The 20960-nt window shown below is 39.6% G+C and overlaps 1 protein-coding gene across 2 annotated transcripts; it reads left to right on the forward strand.

Annotated features, from left to right (window-relative positions):
* Window positions 1-7659: 7659 nt before the first annotated feature.
* LOC103363430 (spartin-like) lies at window positions 7660-17323 on the forward strand. Of its 2 annotated transcripts, none has more exons than XM_008290197.1 (8): window positions 7660-7824; window positions 8380-9203; window positions 11844-12041; window positions 14136-14283; window positions 14414-14608; window positions 14701-14859; window positions 14966-15056; window positions 15235-16124. In XM_008290197.1, the coding sequence occupies exons 2-8, from the start codon at window positions 8385-8387 to the stop codon at window positions 15293-15295; spliced, it is 1671 nt and encodes a 556-aa protein (XP_008288419.1). In that variant the 5' UTR covers window positions 7660-7824; window positions 8380-8384; the 3' UTR covers window positions 15296-16124. The 2 variants fall into 2 exon arrangements, with proteins under 2 accessions (XP_008288419.1, XP_008288418.1); XM_008290196.1 differs by having other exon boundaries at window positions 7662-7824; window positions 16033-17323.
* Window positions 17324-20960: the final 3637 nt, after the last annotated feature.

Below are 20960 nucleotides of genomic sequence, written 5' to 3' on the forward strand. Positions count from 1 at the left end.
GTCTCAACTACAAACTATGTCCAGGCCCAACAGCATCCCTGAGCCGAGGTTTATAGAGAAAATACCTCAGTTTAGGGAAAATTACTCCAGTTTTCTCAGTCATTTCTCCCGAGGTAAAGTGTTCATGCATGTAGTGCTGTCAGACTGCTGGAAGGACTTACTATAGCCTCTGGTAAAGGTAATAACTTTTTAACAGCTGGGTGATTTATTTAGGAAACTTTTTTTTATTTTTTTTTTCACTGTGAGGGAGCACTTAAAGGTTTACCTTCATGTTATACCAGATCACTCCGGTTATAAGACTGTTTTAGATTAGTTGTACCCCATTCCATACTAAGCCCCCTTCAAGCAGATACAGTGGTTAAACTGGGGACAGAGTGTTTTTTCCAAATATTACAGCCTTGTTTCACCTCAAGAATGATAGCTCAAGACTCCACAGCTTGTTGGAGTCAGAAAAGAACAGGATCTCTCCGTCTATAAATCATTGGGTGAGACAAGTTTACTAGGCACTGCGATCCTGTCCCATTTTCTTCATCTTTTTTTCTAATCAGCCTCCAGTAACTTTTGTGGATATCAACTGAGGACAATGAGCATTTGTTAGAAAAGAGAATAGAATTAGATAGAAAATGCTCCGAGTGTTTCACGGTCCTCAAAATTTAGCTCAAGAAACTCACTCATCTGTTATTTCTTACTCCTGCCTGTGCCCTGATTAGTGTGGTGTCTTCAGATTTTTCATGAAACCCTTTTAAATTGAAAGTGAGTGAAAACAGAGATGTTTATTTGAGGTGGCAAAGACCTAAACCCAAACTGTTTATTCAGACACCTTGATCATTTATCTTTTATGACAGAAAGGGTCATTATATTCCAATAACTGCGTGTCATCAGCTTTCTTTTAATCATGATGAATTTGAACAGAGTAAAGCTTTTCTTGAAACCAGAGCATATTTTTGGTCGAGTGAATCACTGTAGCCTGTATGTGTCTGCACTGTGAGGACGACAACTTCCCATATTATGGGCCTCAATGGAGGATTCTGGGGGAACTGTGACCTAAGGTTCTCATGACTGTTGGGAAATGCATTAATTCATGTGGGTTTCATTAGGTGTGCACAAGAGGTACATATTTGTATCTCAAAAATAACAAAATGTGGGACACAGCTGATTTGTTCTTCTTTTATAGCTTCAGTAGGAAAAAAGGCAACATGAGTTTTGACACTCGCATTAATTGGAATCATGTGTTGTCCGTTTTCCCCCCTTTTGTCCTAGTTGCACACTTTCCATCTGTCTGTAGTCCATGAACATACAATCATTACCACTGAACAAATCTGTTCACTTCATGAACATGAAACACATGGTTTCCAATTACATGTGATGTATTGGTCTTTTGCTGAAAGGAAATTTATATTCACTGACAACATACAGTGTGTATCATTATCAGCATCTCTAAATGGCCCGCAATGCCTCGTTAATAGCAATCACATGGCGCTGCAGAAGCATAGCTTCTTGTTATATTGTTAGCTTATTTAATAGGCTTGCACAAGAAGCTATAAATGTGTTAATGCAAACATTATTCACCCTCAGTATACAGATGTGAGATAACTTCACACAGAGCAGCTCATGCATGTACTAAAGGACAACAGTAGCACTGTTCTCAGTAACAATGATCACAAATTACACACAAACATTGTACAAAAGCTGACTTTAGGCAGCATAATTATGATCTCTGAACCTAAAAGTCTCATTCATGGTTGACTACAGTTGATCTGTCAGTGTTGCTTTTTTAAACCAGTAAATGAAAGAAAAGCTCGTGTTTTTAAGAAACAAGCAGGAACTGGTTTACACAGATGAAACGAATACCTGAGAAACTGCAAACAGCTCTTCAGCTCTCACTGCGCTCCCCATATTTTTTACTGACCCTGTCCTAGTTTCAAAGAATTTTCAGATGTGGAGCTATATCATCATGTGATCGTGAATCACTTTTGACCATAATTACTTCCATGAACACAGACCACAACATATTCATACTGCATACAATAAGTTATGGAACAAATACTGACTTTGTCAGAAGCAAAGCGAAGTGTAAAACATTATGTAAAAGACAGCAGTAAATTATTGACATTGTATGACCATAGCTGAAATAATAAAGTCTGTCACAAAGAAGAAAAACACAGAACGAACAAATACAAAACAAGCATGTGACATACAATCATTAAAAGTAATGGTATGTTTTGATCTGCACTGTGATTAAACTGAAGACCAGCAGTCTAGGAAAATACGAGGTCAGGCAAAGGGAAACTAGGACAAAACAGTTTTATGAACTTTTTTTTAAGGAGGAAAATGAACATTATAAAAGCTAATAGTAGTGGAGTGTAAGTGATCCACAGAGCCGACCGTAAAAATCAGCACAACTGTACATTCATTACATGCTCATGTCTGGTTTCATTGACTAAATTCTTCCATAAGTAAATTGCTAACATTTATAGCTACTTAATTACATGTTAAGCTACAATTTCTACAACAGAATAGTGGAGAAAACTCTAAATTAAAACTCCATAAAAACGCCGCTTACTGAATTCAAATTACTTCAGTGACTGAAGATCAGCAAAACCAATAAACCACATGCACAGCATTTGGACGTTGGCCGGGTTGTCATTCCTCGTTTATCATCGTGTTATCATCTGTTTCAGTAGTACGTGAGCACCGAAAGAATGCAAATGGGCTGTTTTGGGTTAGATTTAATCTTAATGTGGCTTCTTTACATGTGGCAGCTGCTGATGCGGAACAATAACTGGCAAATAAGTATAGCAACAGACAGAGTATGTCCACCGTAGTACCTAAATCTTTTATGGAGGTCCGTGCTGTCTTCTGCAATGGCAGGAAAATAAATGTATTCTGGCAAAAATATTACTTTGACCAAAACCACATTTATCATTCTATAGATGCACCTACAAGAAATCACTCTTCTGACGGCACATATGTTGCTCATATGCGAACCAGCAATAACAGCAGAAGACGTGTATTACCAGCCTGTTTCAGTCACAGACATTAGCTGTTGTTGAACCATGAACGGACGTAATTTACAACTTCCGCATTGGGATGTCATCTGGTAGAACAATCAACAATATGGAGTCATGTGATATATTTGCAATATTCTCAGTACAGCTCTCATGGTGTCACCTGAAGAAAGAAACACAGCAAAGGAACAGAATCTTCAAACATCTGATGCGATGATGAGCCACGACACTGGGCATGCACAAGCTGCACATCTCAAAGTCAGAATTCTTTGTTTTTGGTGTAAAGAAAACCCTCACTGGGTATGATGGAGTTAAACATGATATGAAGTCACAGTTAACGCCACATGTGTGAGGAGCGTGTCCAGTCTGGTTCCAGTGCTGTATATCTATGTATGATGAATGCTGGGAATCTGTCAAACTGGAGATGAGACTGATGTTTATCGCATGCCTTTCCTCAGGCTCTCAGCCACTATCGCAGAACAAACTGGTGACAGTCGGACTAATAAAACAGGGACATGAAAGAATGTGAAAAAAAGTGACTTCTTAGTTAATTATGCATGTTGATTTGCACTGCTGACTTTTAAAAGTCTGTAGCCTTTTCTGTTTGATGGCCATATACTTAAAAATAACAATTTAATGGTCATTAGTGGCCCATTTATGCCAAGCTGCAGGCCTAATCACTGCCAGGCTTGGACATAATGTTTAAATTATGAGGCACATAAAAGGTTTTGATTAACTTGAACTCAAAATAGCAGAAACGCCATGCGGTTTTCCTCCACATCGCCTCTGCGATGGGATCGGGTGCCCTCTGCAGACTGTATCTCTCAGTGCAGCTTCTGACAAAAGTGTAATATCCATTTACACTTTCAACAATCGCCAACTTGTGAACTGTTTACGGTTCATGTACAATAGATGAGTAGCATATTAATGCATGCATGACGTGATGTCCAGCACAACCTGCTCTGCTTTTCAAATCTGTCACAAATCTTCTCTTTTTTCCTCATGACAGTGATTTTGTAGATAAATTCCAACCACTTTTTATTTGACTCGGTGACATAACCCCACCACATGCCAGAATTTTCCAAAATAACCTGCTGTTTGCTTTAAGACATTTAAAAGTAGGACGAAGCAGCACTCGTGTCTTATCTGTCTCACTCTGGAAGCATCATTAAACAGTTTTATGGTGGATGAAAATTCTGAGCGAAGTGGTCATCGTCTGTTTCTTTGGCTTATCTGACTTTGCCTCATTTCAACCCTGCTAGGAGGAGCTCTCGGCTTCGCTCCTGCTGTGGGTGGTCCATAAACAGAGAAAGGTCACATGCCGTGTTAAAGTGGTCACCTCCTGAACAAATTATTCAGGCTAGTGTTCTGGTCAGCACAACTTCTCAGCAGCTGCCTTCTGAGAAGAGATCAGCAGAGGAATGTACAAAAACGTCCAAAACATGTTGTTGTTGTTTTTAATACTGTAACACCAGCAAGACCATGTTTATCACTTAAATATTAAGGACTGCAATGCAAACATATCCGCTTTACTGGGATCTCATTGGTGATGTTTCATTTCTCAGTCTGTTGCCAATCAAACAAACTAGTTTAAGCTCCACAAATACCTGGACACTAGAAAAGAATTAAAATGTCATTTCATGATGGTAATGGTAAGCTTGGTCCTAAATATTTAAGTTTGGTTATTTGCTGTCATGTCATTAATGCTCAACTGGCTTGTTAGACTCTAAATAGTGCTAAATATGAAAAGAACATAAAAATAATACATTTACCTTTTGAATCTCCCGCTATGTATACTTTCAGAAGACGATGCTGGTATGTATAAAGTGTAACAGTGTGCTACGTTATTATTACCACTAAAAATCTATATTATTACCTCTGAAGAGTGAAGAGTTTCAGCCTCTGCTGTGGTAAAGACCAATAAACATCATGGTATATTTTGATAGTATCTTCCGGAAATGTTCTTCTTTGCAATTCCCTCATTAATGCAAACTTGACTCATTTTAATATGTTGCAGTTCCGCCTTTTGACCGCAAGAGGGCAGTCAACAAAAGTTCTCTACCATCACCTGTGTTTGCAGGACAAACGGAGATAAAACGGAGGTAAAAGTAACCTAAATGTGAAGAAAGTATTTAAATGCATTACTTGGCTTATTGGCCAGGGTTACATTAAAGTCAGACATCTTAAGGCGAGACATACCTGCTAGAGAAGTTTGTTGACGTTTAGCATTAGCTTGCTAGCTTAGCTGCCTGTTGTGGATAACCTTCAAGACGCTTCGGATTTCATAACTATTTAAATATGTAGCTTGTTATATTTGTAAAGATTGCTCGATCTGAATATCTTTTAATAATATGTCTAATGGATATGATTAATAATTGGTATGCAGAGTGGTCGTCTCTCCGTAGCCGGCGAAAGTACACACCGGAAGTGTTAAATATATGTTGTCATTTTGCAATAATGGAAGTTTGAGTTCTTCTGGGAGTCCGTAGTAGTTATAGACGATTGTGTTGATTAGTTTTAAATCTCTGGGTCTACATCTCAGAGCTGTTAACCTCTTGGAGCTGTTTGATCTGATCTGGACTCTTCAGATCTGAAAATCCAACAACTGTTAAAGTTTCTATTTGCTGCCATGAGGCTGTTTAATGGGCAATAATAAGAACTAACCCCGCTGTACTCCATGTACAGAAAAATGTTGTGTTATGCACAGGTACACATGTTGTTTTCTTTACACGTTTTACATGTATTTTGATACTGTTCCTTTTTTTTTCTTTTTAAATAATTCACTGTATGTTAAATACATTCTAGATTTTCTACATTTTTACACTTTGCATATTTTCCATACTGTATATTTTACACATTACAAATTGCAAATACACATATTTTTGTTACCTCGCTTTAAGTCTTCTTCAAGTTTGAGTACCTTTGTGAATAGTTGTGCTTGAAAAGTTGTTTGTATGTTTAGCATTAGATTTAGATTCTTAGATAGACTGTGATTGTAACTTCTGTAACAAAGCCATTTCCTGCAATGACTCCAAAAAATATCTATCAATCTTTATTGCTGTTTTTAATGTTTTATTAGTGCTTTTAAAAAGCACCGTGTAACTCCAGTTTTTGGAAAAAGGTGACCTAGAAATACTGATAGGTATATTAATATTAATACTAATATTCAGAATGGCTGTTTACTGCCCTCTAGTGGCTACATTAACGAACTGCAGAAAATAGTCAAATTACTCCAAGATTACTCATCAATTACTCCATTGTAATACTTCCGATCAATTATTAAAACAGATAAAAAGTAATCAGCTTTCAAGTAATTGTTTTCAATTATTTATTTAAAATAAATTAAGGAATACCAACAATGTGTTTAACATCTGTAGCCTACGACCTAAATATTAAGGTGAGTGATGAAACCATGTCCACTTTACTGGGTTCTTCTTGTCTATTATTACTATTATTTGCTTACTTTGTGGCTTTCTTTTATTTGAATCTGTTTTGTCCTTAGATTTTGCCAGCTATTTTAAACCATTATAGAACAATTAACAGAGTGATTTTGTGATTATTGTCAGGTTGTTTCCGAATGGGGCTGCAAGGTGGTGCGGTGGTTAGAAGGTCGCCAGTTCACATCCCGGTGAGGACACCCAGGATCTTTCAGCATGGAGTCTCCATGTTCTCTTCATGCAGCGTGGGTTCTCCGGCTTCTTCCCACAGTCCAAAAACAGGGTGAGGTTAATTATTGATTCTAAATTGTCTGTAGGTGTGAATGTGAGTGTGCTTGGTTGTCTGTCTCTAAGTGTAGCCCTGTGATAGACTGGTGACATGTCCAGGTGTCCCCTGCCTTCGCCCTAAGTCGACTGGGATAGACTCCAGCCCCCCACGACCCTAGTGAGGATTAAGTGGTGTAAAGATAATGGATGGATGGATGGATGGTGTTAATATAAGACTCAACATTATTCCCACTAAAAAATCCAGAAGGATAATCTTTAGCTGCTTAAGAAAAATCAACACAACAGTAGTTCATTAGCATTTCAAGTACAGTGTGAGGTAAAATGATTTCTACAGTGACTTTCATTTGTCTAAACTTTGAGCTGGTGCAGTTTCTTATCGTGACCAGCAGATGGCAGTAAAGCACGTGATTCGACACTGAGCGGAACCTGCAGCTCCGGTTACTTTATTCATTGGTTTGTTTAAATATATTTGTTTATGTACGTACACTGGCTCCCTATTCACTATAGAAGGGTTTGTTGATTATTTTTAAAATTATTTTAATGATCCTAACCAACGACACTGTGTCAAAACACAGTCAGTCAGTGCCTCTGTTTAACAATCTTTTAAAAACCCACATTTACAACCTGGGTTTGTGTTTTACAATGCTTTTTAATGTTTTATTATTGTAGTCTTTAGCGTTTACCTTGTAATTCTAGATTTTAAAGGCGCTATAGGCCTAAAGTTTCCTTTTATCATTCAGAATGGCTCTTACTGTCCTCCTGTGGTCACACTAATAAAAGGCGCTGCAAAAAAAATAAAGCTGATTAACTGTGGCGCATTTCTACATCCGGGCAATATTTTCAACATAAAGCACAAGTTGTATGTAGGGGGCTCGCCTGTTCGTCCTTCCGCCGTACTTTTGTTTTGAAAGGTCGGCGCTGTGATGTGTAGTGATATCATTAGTCCACATTCAGGAGTCGTTTACCAGCGGAGCACACTTTATTCAGGAAGCCGGCTGATAATTAAAGTTCACGCTATTCGACGGCTTGGACAGACGTTGGCTAGTGGAGAGTCACCTGAAGCTGTTCTTCGGAGTTTTTCGCTCACTGGGGTAAGCGAGGACACCGTTAGCTAATAACGGAGCTAATGCTAACTAACAGCCACAAACTACTGACATGACAACAGACTTGTCTGTGTTTTTTTGTTTTTTTTTTTGCGCCTCTGTTCTTACTACTGGGACTTCATGGCGTAACAGCTGAAGTTGTGTTAGCAGAGCTGTTGCTTGTTGTGGGGGATTAGCTTGTTTTTAGCTTGTTTTAGCCTACTTTAGCAACCCTCTTTTTACAGCGGATAAACCAACGCACTAACTAGAAGCAAGCAGGTGACTTAACATTCAGACAGACTGTGCAGCTCAGTTACAGGTCATCAGTTTTTTTTCCCCTTCTTGAGCGGTGTAAATGACTTCTGGTTGTAATTCAAGTGTTAAGTCAGCAGAAAAGTGAAAGTAAAATAACCTGTGGCTTGTTGTAAAGTAAGAAGAAGTGTGTCACATTCTGGTTAAGACTATAATGGTGCCAACTCTTGCTGTACATGTGTTTTTATGTGCTGGTCAGTTCATGTTATGCAGTGTAGATGTGAATCAATAAAGCTGATTGTCTTTTTTCAGAGGGAATGGAGAAAGCCAAACAAGATGCATTTGACAACGCCAGACTCCAAGTGATCAAAGATGGCTACGAGAGGGCCTTTGAGTGCCTCAATAAAGGACTCACAGCAGACGAAGCTGGAGACAAGACGCAGGCCGTGGAGCTCTACAAGCGAGGACGGCAGCACCTTCTCAGGGCCATCAGCGTGCCTTCGCAGGGAGAGGAGTGCCTCGGCAGCTCGTGGGAATCGGCCAGACAGATGCAGCAGAAGATGCAGGAGACGCTGAACAACATCACCACCCGCCTCGCCATACTGGAGACCAGCCCTGACGAGGGCTCCACACTGAGCTCCAGCAGTGTGTCCAGTGCTTCAGACGTGCCTGCACAAGGTCTCTACCCAAAGCTCCAAACCAAAGAGAAGCCAGAGAGGCCACCTCCAATGAACCAGCTTTCTGCGAACGGTCAGCCGGCTGGAGCTGTAGGAGGCAGGCCTGCAGGAAGTGGTCTCTCACCTGCTGGACAGCCTCTGGTTCCAGGCGAGCAGCCTCCAGCTTACTCTCCTCAGGCGGCTGACGGCCATCTGTCCATCTCATATGGAACAGATTCAGGGGAGATGTCGTTGGTCGGGGATGAGTTCTACAGTCGCACATCTAACTCGACAACATCTCTCCAGACTATGGGTGAAGACGGAGAGGAGATGCTGTACATTCCTCACGGTGTGCAGATATTTTTTGTCACACCTGAGGGGCAGGTGAGCGCGCCGTCATACCCGGGCTACCTGCGGCTGGTGAAGTTTACCGGTGATCAGTCTGACAGAGCGCCCACTCGCCCACCAGCATTTCTTCAGGTAAGAGAAAAAAATGTATCCTCCTCCACACTCTTTATCACTGTATTATCAAGCCTTAGAGGAAGAGATAAGCCGTGATCATGCCTGTTTGATGCAATCAGTGCAAGTGAGATGTCATCACTGCAGTGTCACCGGCTCTCTTTAGTTGTTTTGTGACCTTTCACCTGATTTTGTAAGATGTTTGCGCATCAAGCCCTCATTGACTGTGAGTCATCAGCGGGAGGAGATAGGCTTGTTAATAATCAATGCCCCTCGCCCTATGGACACGATCATGTGAGCGCTGCTTACCTCGTGCCTTAATCCTGCTGGGTTTACGGCCGTGATGTCATCCTCCGGGGATTCCCAGACAGGGATCAGGTCCGGCTCAAAGTGGGGAGAAAAGATGACCCCTCAGTCATGACTCGTGATATTTATTATAGAAAATGATTATAAATGTGCGCAACATCCTAAGATGATGTGTTGCAACACAGAAACACTGGCTGGGATCTAGATGGTTTTACAACTCTCTAACTGCAAAATCTATTTGTGTTAAGGGGCCTCAGTCTGTGTGACAGTTTTTACAGTGTGGTTCCTAAAATACTTTAAAAAGATCCACCTAATGCAATCAAATACAGCAAAACATCAATAAATCCCTGTTGTGGATTATTCAGTTGATTATTTTTGTGATTATTTAATTAGTTGTTTTATAATAATAATAATAATAATAATAATAATAATTGATTAGATTTATATAACGCTTTTCTTACTCAGGGAGTAACTCAAAGCGCATACACTGTCAATTAATTCACACACATCCATGCCTGTGGTGGTAAGCTACGATTGTAGCCACAGCAGACAGAGGCGTGGCTGCCATTCTGCCCCTCCAACCACCACCTCAAACAATCCATTCATACGCATTCATACACCAAAGTGGGTGAAGTGTCTTGCCCAAGGACACAACGACCATGACACAGGTTACAGGGCAGAATCGATCCGCCAACCTTCCGATCGTTGACCGACCCGCTACCACCTGAGCCACAGCCGCCCATCTATAGAGTGTCAGAAAACTGTAAACAAAAAAATGTCAATCACTGTTTCCCCCATGCCCAGGATGACATCCTCAGATTTCTTATTGTGCCCACAACCCAAAGATATTTACTTTACTTTCATAGAAAAAAAAAGAGAGAAAATATTCAACTTTAAGATGCTAGAATCAGAAATCTTTGACTTTTTTTCTTTCCTCAAAATTTTTCTCAGTCAGATAATTGTATCAAATAGCTGATAACTCAATAGTCTACAATTAATTGAGTAATTAGTGCAACTCTGTTCTAAAGCGTATCATATTTAGTTTTTTTATTGACGAACAATCAATAAGGAATTTACAAGGACAATTAAGTGTCATTTCTGCACATCTGACATCACTGCTTGCATCCATCCATGAGACTGACATCTGGCTCTTCATCTTGTTGAAACTGTTGTCCTCTGTATATAGCCACTCTCTGAGCAGTAGTCACGTTTATAACATCTTGTTAGTATTGTGAATTATGCTGTTAATGGCCTGCATTAATCAGCGAGTGCACCATCCTGCTGTGATGACTAAGAATCATTGTGGAGGATTCTGCTGCTGGTAGTGATGCATGAGATGCATCTTATTAAAGTTTTCTCTTTGCTGTCAGTGACATCAGGTTTTGTTTAACGTGTAAATTCAACAAAGCTCTGCCTTTATAAGTGTCAATGAAGGGGAAACCTTAATCACGGACAGTCTAGACACTTTGACAGTATTCTGCACTACAAGAAGAGTTTTTAGACTTTTAGGGTATTAAACAGTTTGGGAATATTCTGCATTGTGCATCTGACCTTTATCTTATGACGCATGAATCTCTGTTGCTCAGAAAACAGCAGATTAGTTTGAGATATGTGTCAGATTTTTCTACCCTGCAGTGATTTAATCAATGAAAGCAACAGTGAAATCAAAGTGGGAAAGCACAGAAACAATTCAAACAACATGTAATTACGCTAATTTGTCCCCAGCCAGCGTACAACTCATCAGGTCGTGGAAAAACTAAGCTGGATTGTAAATGTGGAGGGTATATGTAAACACTACAGGCAGTGATAAGATAAGAAATAATTAAAGCTGTATAAACCTGTCAACTTGTGCTCTTATTAAAAGACCATATCACACACACATAAATATATTTTTTTCCGACAATGCTTTGCCCTGCTTTCTTCATTGACATTAGTGTGTCATGAGACTGAAATTTGACTCTTCACTGGGGGAATTTCCCAGGTGCTATTGCCAGTGGGTGACATCAGGGATTCACATGAGCGCAAGTAATTACATAAACCCTGCTTACACTGTTATGCCCCGTAATCTTGTTAGACATGCAGCAGTCAGAGGACAACAGTGTCCTTTGGGTTGTCGTCTCTAAGATGGTTCTTTGTGTTGCACTCATCAGAGCATGTGAAAACCAAAATGACTTGGCAGATCTGTTTGTTCCTCTTCTAGATAAATTCACTCATTATTGCCTGTCCTGTATATTAAGGAGCAATATTTATAAATCAGGAAATCTGGGGGCAGATACACATCATCATGGCATCATACATCTACCTATTTTTTAATCACATTTTTTGTCTTTGTTCATCTTCTTTGCTTCCTGACAGGTGTGCGACTGGCTGTATCCTCTCATGGCTATGGACTCTCCAGTGCTGCTGTGTAACACTGGCGTGTTTATGTTTCCGGACATGATGGCGCCAGCTCCAGGCTATTATGTGGGGGTGGTGCTGTCCTCGGAGCTTCCTGCTGCAGACAGAGAACTGTTTCAGGACCTTTTGTCACAGATGACAGATCTCAGGGTTCAGGTCAGTGTTTCTGTGGAGCCAGTTCTGCGACAGCGTGACAGGTTTTAACAGTTTATGATGAACAAATACAAACAAGGCCGATATATCTGAATATCCTGGAGTGGGTCTGCTCGTTCTGCAGCAATGTTTCGGTGAGTGGTACGTGTCAGAATCCCTCCACGTGAATGCCAGGACCCAACGTTTCCCAACAGAACATTGCACTGAAACAAGATGATTCATGTTCTTCATTTTTTAATTCTGTGGCTGTTGGGTGTGTATCAGTAATAAAGGTCAGCTGCAGCCAGTGTTTTTTCTCACTGATCTCAGAGATATTGTCATGTGAAATATATACTCCACAGCCACTTTATTAAACCGGGGAAGATGTAATGCAATCAACAGTTCTGCTATAAATTCCACTTTTACAAAGCCTCTGCATTTTCAGGTTTGGGGTGATGTGATCATTTATATTAACATGATGTACAGAATATTAGGAGCACTTAAATGCAATCCAATGCACCACCACCACCCACTGTGATGTCAATAATAAACATAAAGTAGAATTTTCACCATTTTGACAACTTTAGCAAGAACTAAAAACATATAAGCGCTCTAAAAGTAGAATTAATGGCAAAGCTGTTGTGTTAGTTTGCATTTTAATTGTGTACGTGATAAATGGCCAGTCAGGGTGTTTTTAGCGTCCAGTGTTTGAAGTCACCAGAGAATTGTTACCCAATACCTTTTGGCAAATCCTCTTGTGCCAATGGAGAACACAGAGCGCTATTTTAAGTAAATGACACAGTGAAGTTGAAGCTTTGAGCACTGTGTTTAGTTTCAGGCATGTGGAAGTGGTTTCATCCACATTTTGCAATTTCTTTAATGGTCTTACTGTTCCACAGTATTTGTGCTTTGAAGCTTCATTTACTAATGTGGACTTCAACAATCTGTGGTTCCTATAAGGAACAACCTATTTGAGCAGCCACCTAAATACAATTGTCCTCAGTTAAAGATATTTTAGTGCGTAGATGTTTTGTGTTGAAATTTAGTTGAAAGTGCAAACCGATGATAAAGGGAAAAACCAGTGCTACACACTGGTGCAATTGTTAGCTTGTGATTTCACTGCTGTTTCACAGTCCCCCAAACATCCTCCACCCTTTTCCAAGTTGATTATAAAAGATAAAGATAAACTTTATTTGTCACATACACAATTATAAAAGGACAATGTGTAGTGAAATCTGCTTGGTACCTGCGTCCAGTTGCAATAAAAAAATAAAAATAAAATAAAGTAAGATACATAAAGTGTTCAAGAAATATATATATATACATAGATAAATAAAATAAAATAAAATCTGCTCCAATAAAGCAAATAGAACATTTAGCATGTCTTGTACAAGGTGCAAAAATATTTAAAGGTGCCAAAAAACACATTCTGCAAGCATAAGAAAGTGCAAATATTAAACCTGTAGTTGCTGCTAACTCAGTGCTTTGAGGTTGCAGACTGAAAGGATTTCAGAAGTTTTCATTAACTATTATTAAAACTGGCCTGGCATGAAGCTCTTGCTGCTGCCTACTTCTGACCTGGCACCCTTCCCAAAGTTACCCCTGCCTCAGCATTGTGGGGATTTGACACAGGCAGGTGAGGAGAATTAATCAGTTATAATGCTCTTATCTGCAGCACTTAGAGCAACCTCAGAGCTTCAATAGAAAGACAAGTGCCAGTTTAGTCATGATGCAGGTGGAGACGCTGCTTCAGAACGCTGCCAGACAAGGTCATTTCTGATGAATGCTCTCAGGCTAATTATCTTCTCTGATGGCCGTGGTACCCAGTCAGAAAGTAAGCACTTTTGTGTTATTTCATTTTTGGGCCAAATAGAAGATTTAAGGCTGTCAGCTGCACAGAGACGTTTTAGTCTGTTTGCGGCTAACAAATAGCGCATTGTAACGAGCAGCACAGAATGAGAGGAGGTATTGTGTGATTTTGGGGGGGTTACTTGGAGACAAGCATTCGAAGGGAGATGTGTACAACTTGCACAAAGTGACAGACAAGTAATTCTTCTTTTCAGCCCACATTGTCTGTCTTCATCCTAAAGTAGCTAACTAATGTGTCTGTATGATCAGGCTCCAGATGAAGCTGCAGACACCATTAATCTCAGTCAGAAGGTGTCTATCGTTACACCTGAGGAGACGGCACCAGCAGAGACAGAGACAGAGGAAGAAAAACCTCTCCCCGAATGGAGTGAAAAGGTGGCAAATGGGATCCTGACAGGTGAGGCCACGTTGTGTCTTTAGACTTGAATAGCTTTGTGCTTTAGTTTGGTAGTGACTTGTTTGGAATTCAGTTATTCCTGAATATAGGTCAACCGTCTGGAGTGACTCACCTGCTGTGATCCTTTCAGGTGCGTCCTGGTTAAGCTGGGGTCTGGTGAAAGGAGCCGAGTACACCGGCAAGGCCATTCACAAAGGGGCATCTAAACTCCGAGAACACATCACTCCAGAGGACAAACCCGCCCAAGTCAGCCCCACAGTCACCAAAGGCCTCCATGTCGCCAAACAGGCGACGGGAGGAGCCGTCAAAGTCAGCCAATTTCTAGGTGACTTAGTCATCCTCAGTCAGCTGTTTTACATGACCTTGTGTGGTTGTTTGGCAGTGCACCTCTAATTGAGTAATGCTGTGTTACTGCAGTGGATGGGGTGTGTGCTGTTGCTGGCTGTGTGGGTCGAGAGCTGGCTCCACATGTGAAAAAGCACGGAGGCAAGCTGATCCCAGAGTCGATGAAGAAAGACAAGGATGGGCGTTCAAACATAGATGGAGCCATGGTGGTAGCTGCTAGTGGAGTGCAAGGTAAACTGAATCCACATTTTATATTCTCTAACAGTAAGGTGTGTTAAAATGTGCATGCGTTGTACGCTGTATATGTATTTAAAGAGAGCTTTGTGTATTTGCCCAGGATTTGCAACCATGTGGACTGGTTTGGAATCGGCAGCAAAGGACATAACTACAAGTGTAGCAACAGAGACAGTTACCACCATAAAACATAAGTAAGTTTCCTCGTCTGTGCTGAACTACTTGTCTCACCACTGTCACTTGCTTGAAAACACAGCTATTCAAATTTTTTGCCCACCACTGCTTGCTAGACAGGTTTGATGTGAAAATGACCTCTTGCATTATACCAGCAAAACCAAACTCACTCACTTTCAACTTCGATTTGCTTTGCAGATTTAGGGGTCTACAAAACGTCTTTGACCCACCTAATGAGGAGAAGTGTAATTCTTTATAAATGCATTTCGCTCTTCACACCACTAATGACAGACGTGACACCAGCCCCTCTTTTTTTTTTTGTAATTATTTTGCTCTTGCACAAAGTGCTCTTGATTTCTGTGCTCTACCAATCTCCTTCTCTTGCCTGTGTGCTAATTCACATTGGTGTGCTGCTTCACTTATTTCCAAAAGTGTTTCTAATTGAAATTTCACAGTTGACAATGTCTCTGTCCCGGCCGACTTTAACATCTTCCCATATTCTATGAATTGCTGCTACGTGTTCTGATTATGACCAAATATGTAGACAACAGAGCTGACTACTGATTTCTGTTGTTATAAATTATTTAGTAGTATAAAAATTTACTTTACCATTCTCTTATTAATACATTTGATTTGTGGGAAATCAATTGGCAGGACCTCATTATAGGAAATTTGAATTTACAGGAATTTGGGATCTAAATGATGCCTTAATTTGCCCTTGCAATTTAAAAAAACTAAATCAACCAAAAGCAAATATGTTTAGCCATTAATTGGCTTCTGAATTGAATTTTATGGAGATCCAATATCAAAATCAGATTCTTAAGGTCAGAAGTGTCTGTGTTCCAGATTGTGCACGTGCATGGGTGTAATCCTCACATTGTAATTCACGTTCAGCATGGCAGCTTTGCATCCTTGCACTGCATATTAATCAATTCTCCCCAAATCCTCTGTCTCCCGCCTCTTGCTCTGACCTCTCACTCAATCTGACTCACGAAGGTACGGGGCTGCAGCGGGACAAGCCACAGACAACGCCGTCAATTCCGCCATCAATGTCGGTATCACTGCCTTCAATATTGACAACCTGGGAATCAAAGCTGTGGTGAAAAGGACTGGCAAGCAAACGGCGCAGGCCATTTTGGAAGACTACAAGCTTCAGGAAAAACCAGAGACCGGGAAGGAGGTGCAGAAATTGGATAAATAGCTGTTAGTGTCCTGATCATTCCCTCAGCAATGCCTTAAAACATAATTTTTTAAAATAAATAAATCTATATTTAAGATTAATTATTTATAAAACATACTCTATATTTACAACTACTGTTCTATACATATCTTATAGTTTGATATAACTCGTAAGCACTTTAATTCTTTTGTAATTTAAGGTAGATGGACCTTAATGTTGAGCAACAGGAGATTATACAACCCAAACCAAAACATTTATTCATATAGCATATTGATGCACAATATAAAATTCAGGTAATATCACCTAACTTAGAAAGTAACGGTTTAACACTGCTGTTTGTATTAAGAAAGCATTAATTTGGTCTCAAGTAGGAATCTCTCATAATCTTCATGAAACATCTCTTTGTGTTTTCCCTGATATGGTAAGAATAAGTAATGTGCTTTAAATGAATGATGAAAAAACAATATGTTTGCGTCACTACCTGTCATGTAATTCACACATTTCAGACTAAATATTGTCATCTATGCTGTTTTTTGCCGTGGTGTTTTTAATGTGAAGTAATCACTACTGCTGACTGACTGTGCCTCCACATATCAAATGATAATGCAGAAATCTAATATTTTATAATCTACACGCTGTAAAACTTGTCCACAGTGTGTCAAGATATTTTCTTAGATCTTCAATACATATCATTCCAATAATCCTATGACTGACGGTACTGCCTCTCAACTCCAACTCTAATGAGTGTAAAACTGTAACTGATAATATTTGTGTCCAGCAGTGCTGTCTAATATTCTCCGGCTCACTTGTAGTCACATAATTTCAAAATGTTGTGTATAGCGTTTCGTAAAATCTAGATTTCTTCACTGTGATGTGTGAAACAAAACATGTTAACAAGATGAGAAGTTTTGAAGTGTGATGCTAACTTTGTTTAAACTTTGTTTTTTTGAGTGATCTGGTTTGTCTCTTTTTGAAGTCTAGCTTTATGCCCTCAGCAGGTCATTGTAATTTTCAGATGGCTTATAAACTACATCTAGTTGCACACTGAGATTTCTCTTCCTACTGAAATACTGATTTTGAATAAAGAGAGACAAAATTAAACATTAATATTTTTGGAGTCACAATTATTTATTTTGCACCATATGAAGCGCTCACTGGAGCTGGGAAGGTTTGAGCAGGCAGTAATAAGGTTTTCATTTTTAACTTCAGTTTAATGTGATCCTAATACCTCCACCTAGTGGCTGGATGCTTTAAAACATGTTAGTTACCGCAGAACATCTCATGAATCTTGGTTAATTCTGCAAATATCTTTCTCCTAGATGGAAAACAAGAGAAAATGGCACATCCAAATTATTTGTACAATTCTCATCCAATCAGGGTTGGAGAAATCTTTACAGTTAGGTCCAAAATTAAATGTTTTTGGTCAGATTTTAAAATATATTTCTAAATATTAGTTTTTATACGCGTTTGCATAAGCATTTAATGCATTTGTTTTGCTCCTAAGATTCCACACATGCTGCTCATGAAGCATAGCAGGTTGCCCACCAGTTATAGGGCTCAAAGTGTCATTTGTCAAATCCACTGAACCCCAATTAGTCCTGATGATCAACCTTACACCTTGAATCACAGCTCAGTGCCATAAGTGTGTGAATAGGAAAGAGATTCACATTGTTAAAAAAAAAAAACACTATAAATTCTTTTTTTTTTTTTAACCATTGGTATTCAAATTAAACATTGACTATACAGGTTATTTTTTTCTTAACAAACTGACAAGTCTTCAAGTATTTTTTATTTAATTGCAAAACAAAACAGCAATCGTCCAATGGTTTCCCATTTGTGTAATACAAATAATCCACTTATATGAATTGTCTGCTTTTAAAATTTTACAATGGAAAATACATAATGACTGATCAGAAATCAAAAAGATGCTCTGCCACCATAATTCTTTGATTGTTTTACTGATAAACTAAAGACATCATACAGTTGTAAATGCCACCTGTAAAATTGAGAAGACTGCCAGCACTTGCACTAAATCAGATAAAAAGACAAGAAAATTCACTGACTAGCTGCAAACAGACCTCACACTGTCGCTATGAGCTAAATATATTTTTTTTGCATACAGTATATATGTATTGCAATGCATGTTACAGATATCGTGTGCAAACTCAAACAAATGACATTAGTGCTGCTCTAGGTCAGTAAAATATAAGAAATGCAGTCCAAAAAAGGAAAAAAAAAATTACATCTTTTACACCCATTTCTGTAATTGCTGGATATTCAAAGCTGCAAATATGCTGCACATATTAAGCGTATCATTAACAGTTTCATTAAGTAAAACCACTTAGTTAGTGGAGCCTGTTTCAGGTGAAAGAACAAGGTCTACAAGGTTAGCATCAGGGAAGAAAAAGTTATCACTGCTATCCAAAAGCAAATCCAGCCAAAAGGGACTGACCAGGTCACACTGACTGTCAGTCAAAGGGCTGCTGCTGCAGACGTCGCTCTCCTGGACAAATGTAGGATCACACAGCGCTTCTAACTCTGGATGAGTTGCATTTTCAGGGGTCAAGTCATCAGTAGTTGCACAGTGAAATACTGATGGCGGGGTGAATAGTTCGTTTATAAAATCTTCTACTGAGACACTGTCAGGTGGGCCGAGCAGAGGTGAATCAGTCTGGCTTTGCTCCACTGAAGGTATGATGAAATTTGTTACAGCACTCTGTTCAGGTGGGCTGTAAGCTTGGCCAGAATGAATTGACGGGCAAGCCACAGGATCCACGAGATTAGAAGGGACATCCCATAATAAATGGCTTGAAGATGGATCCGGCCCCATCTGTGGTAAAGAAGTGTGGCTGATCGCTGATGACGTAAAAGCACACGAAGCCGTGTTTGTAAATGCAGACGCTTGGTTTATCCAGTTATTTTCCACAAACCGAAATGAGGCAGAGAGAAATTGATCCTGGCAAACTGGCAGCATCTGTCCCCGGGGAACGGTCGATTTGTCCAACAGTATTGGTGGGGCATGCACTGTGGTCAGGCTGTCGGCTTGAGGAAGCATTAGATTCATCATCAGAGGATAGGTTATTGTGATAGTTGGCTGATTTACTTGTTTACAGATCTGCTGAGCGCTTCTTCTTGAGACACAATCTGAAATGAAAAACTATGTTAACAAACTCACACTGCACCAAGAGATGAATAAATGCAAAACAGTTTAAAAAAATACCCTTATTTGATTTCCTAGTTTGTTTTGTTCTTTGTGAGGTATTCCTCTTTAGTCGGATTGTTTTTCTGAGAAAAAAAAAAAAATTAAAACTTGTTTAAAAAAACAACAAAAACACATACAACTAAAAATTCACGTAGGTACATGGCTAAGACTCTCTGTACCGTTTCCTCTTTGGTATGTTTTTCCACAAACTGCACACTTTCTTCTCAGCTGCTAGAATAACCTGTAGAAAGACAAGGTGTCGTTAGTTCTTCTAGCAATCGTTTCATGGGATTCACATTCAGTGCTGCCATCAGAATGCATTAAACCTACTTTAGACAGAACGTCTGGAGGCAGACTCTCCTTGAGGTAGCTTATGTACTTCACAGTGAGCTCTAGAAGGGTTGCCGTGTCTAACTGACCATCGACAAAGGGCAGAAGTTCACACAAGCGCTGACAAGATGTTCTGATTTGGAGCCTGGGAAGCCATAGAAATTTTAACAGCAAATAAACCAAAAGTTATTGTTGGTGCAGTGTCACTATTCACTTATTTAGTATGACGGTGACACACCCAAGATCTGAACTACAGACAAAATTCCCATTACAAGAATTTTAACCACATTTTATTTGCTTAAACAGCACAATCTGAAACTGACTAAGTCCAACCTCCGTTTCTGATCCTTGCGAAGATGAAGAGTCTCGAGCTCACTCTTCTGTGCAGAAGAGGGGCAGCACTTCTCTTTCGTGGGTTCATCTTTATGTTCATCCTTGAATCTGAACAAAAGCACTGCTCTGAGCCCTTGCAACACAACTTGCATTCAAAACACTTGATTTGCATATTATAGCTAAGAATAGGTGACAATTGTCTTTTTTTCTTACTGCTCAGTGGCTGAAGTTTCATATGACTGGAGTGATTTGCTCCCAGGTTTGTCTACAAAAAAAGTGCAGTCAATGCTTTGCATGTTGTAATCAGACATCTGATAACACATGAAGGCCCAAGCTACTTTCTCATTTCAAATATTCACTAAAAACCCATCAGAAAAGACTAGGAACGTGTATCTATAGGCTTTAAAAAGTCAGATTTCTACTTCATATTACTGAGAAACAAACACAACACGCACAGCAAAGGTAGCAAAGTCAAAGTTTCAAGGAGTCACAAGTTTGTCTATTACTTTAAGACCTTTTAGTTGGATTAACTTGATCAGCAAACTAACTAAAGATAACAAAAGTGCGCCTTCAGCAGGTCAGTTGGACCCAAGCCCCATAATAATGTAATTGTTGGCATCTGGTTGAGCAAATACAAAAATGCTGATAGGCATAAAAGTTAAAGGCCATGTGCCACGGTTGTTTCTCTGTTTATTCATGCATGGTGTCGACCTGTTGGAGGTATGACAGCCTGCGGTGAAGATTCGATATAATAAATGTGCAAATTACCCATTAGGTGGTCTTCTCCTCATACTTAAGTGGCGCCTATTAGGTTCCGTGTAGAAAGCGTCCTCCTGCCTCTCACACGCTTTTCATGCACTGGTCCAATTAATCACAGTC

This window comes from Stegastes partitus, unplaced genomic scaffold (genome assembly GCF_000690725.1).
Source record: "Stegastes partitus isolate 25-593 unplaced genomic scaffold, Stegastes_partitus-1.0.2 Scaffold659, whole genome shotgun sequence".
Taxonomy (NCBI): domain Eukaryota; kingdom Metazoa; phylum Chordata; class Actinopteri; family Pomacentridae; genus Stegastes; species Stegastes partitus.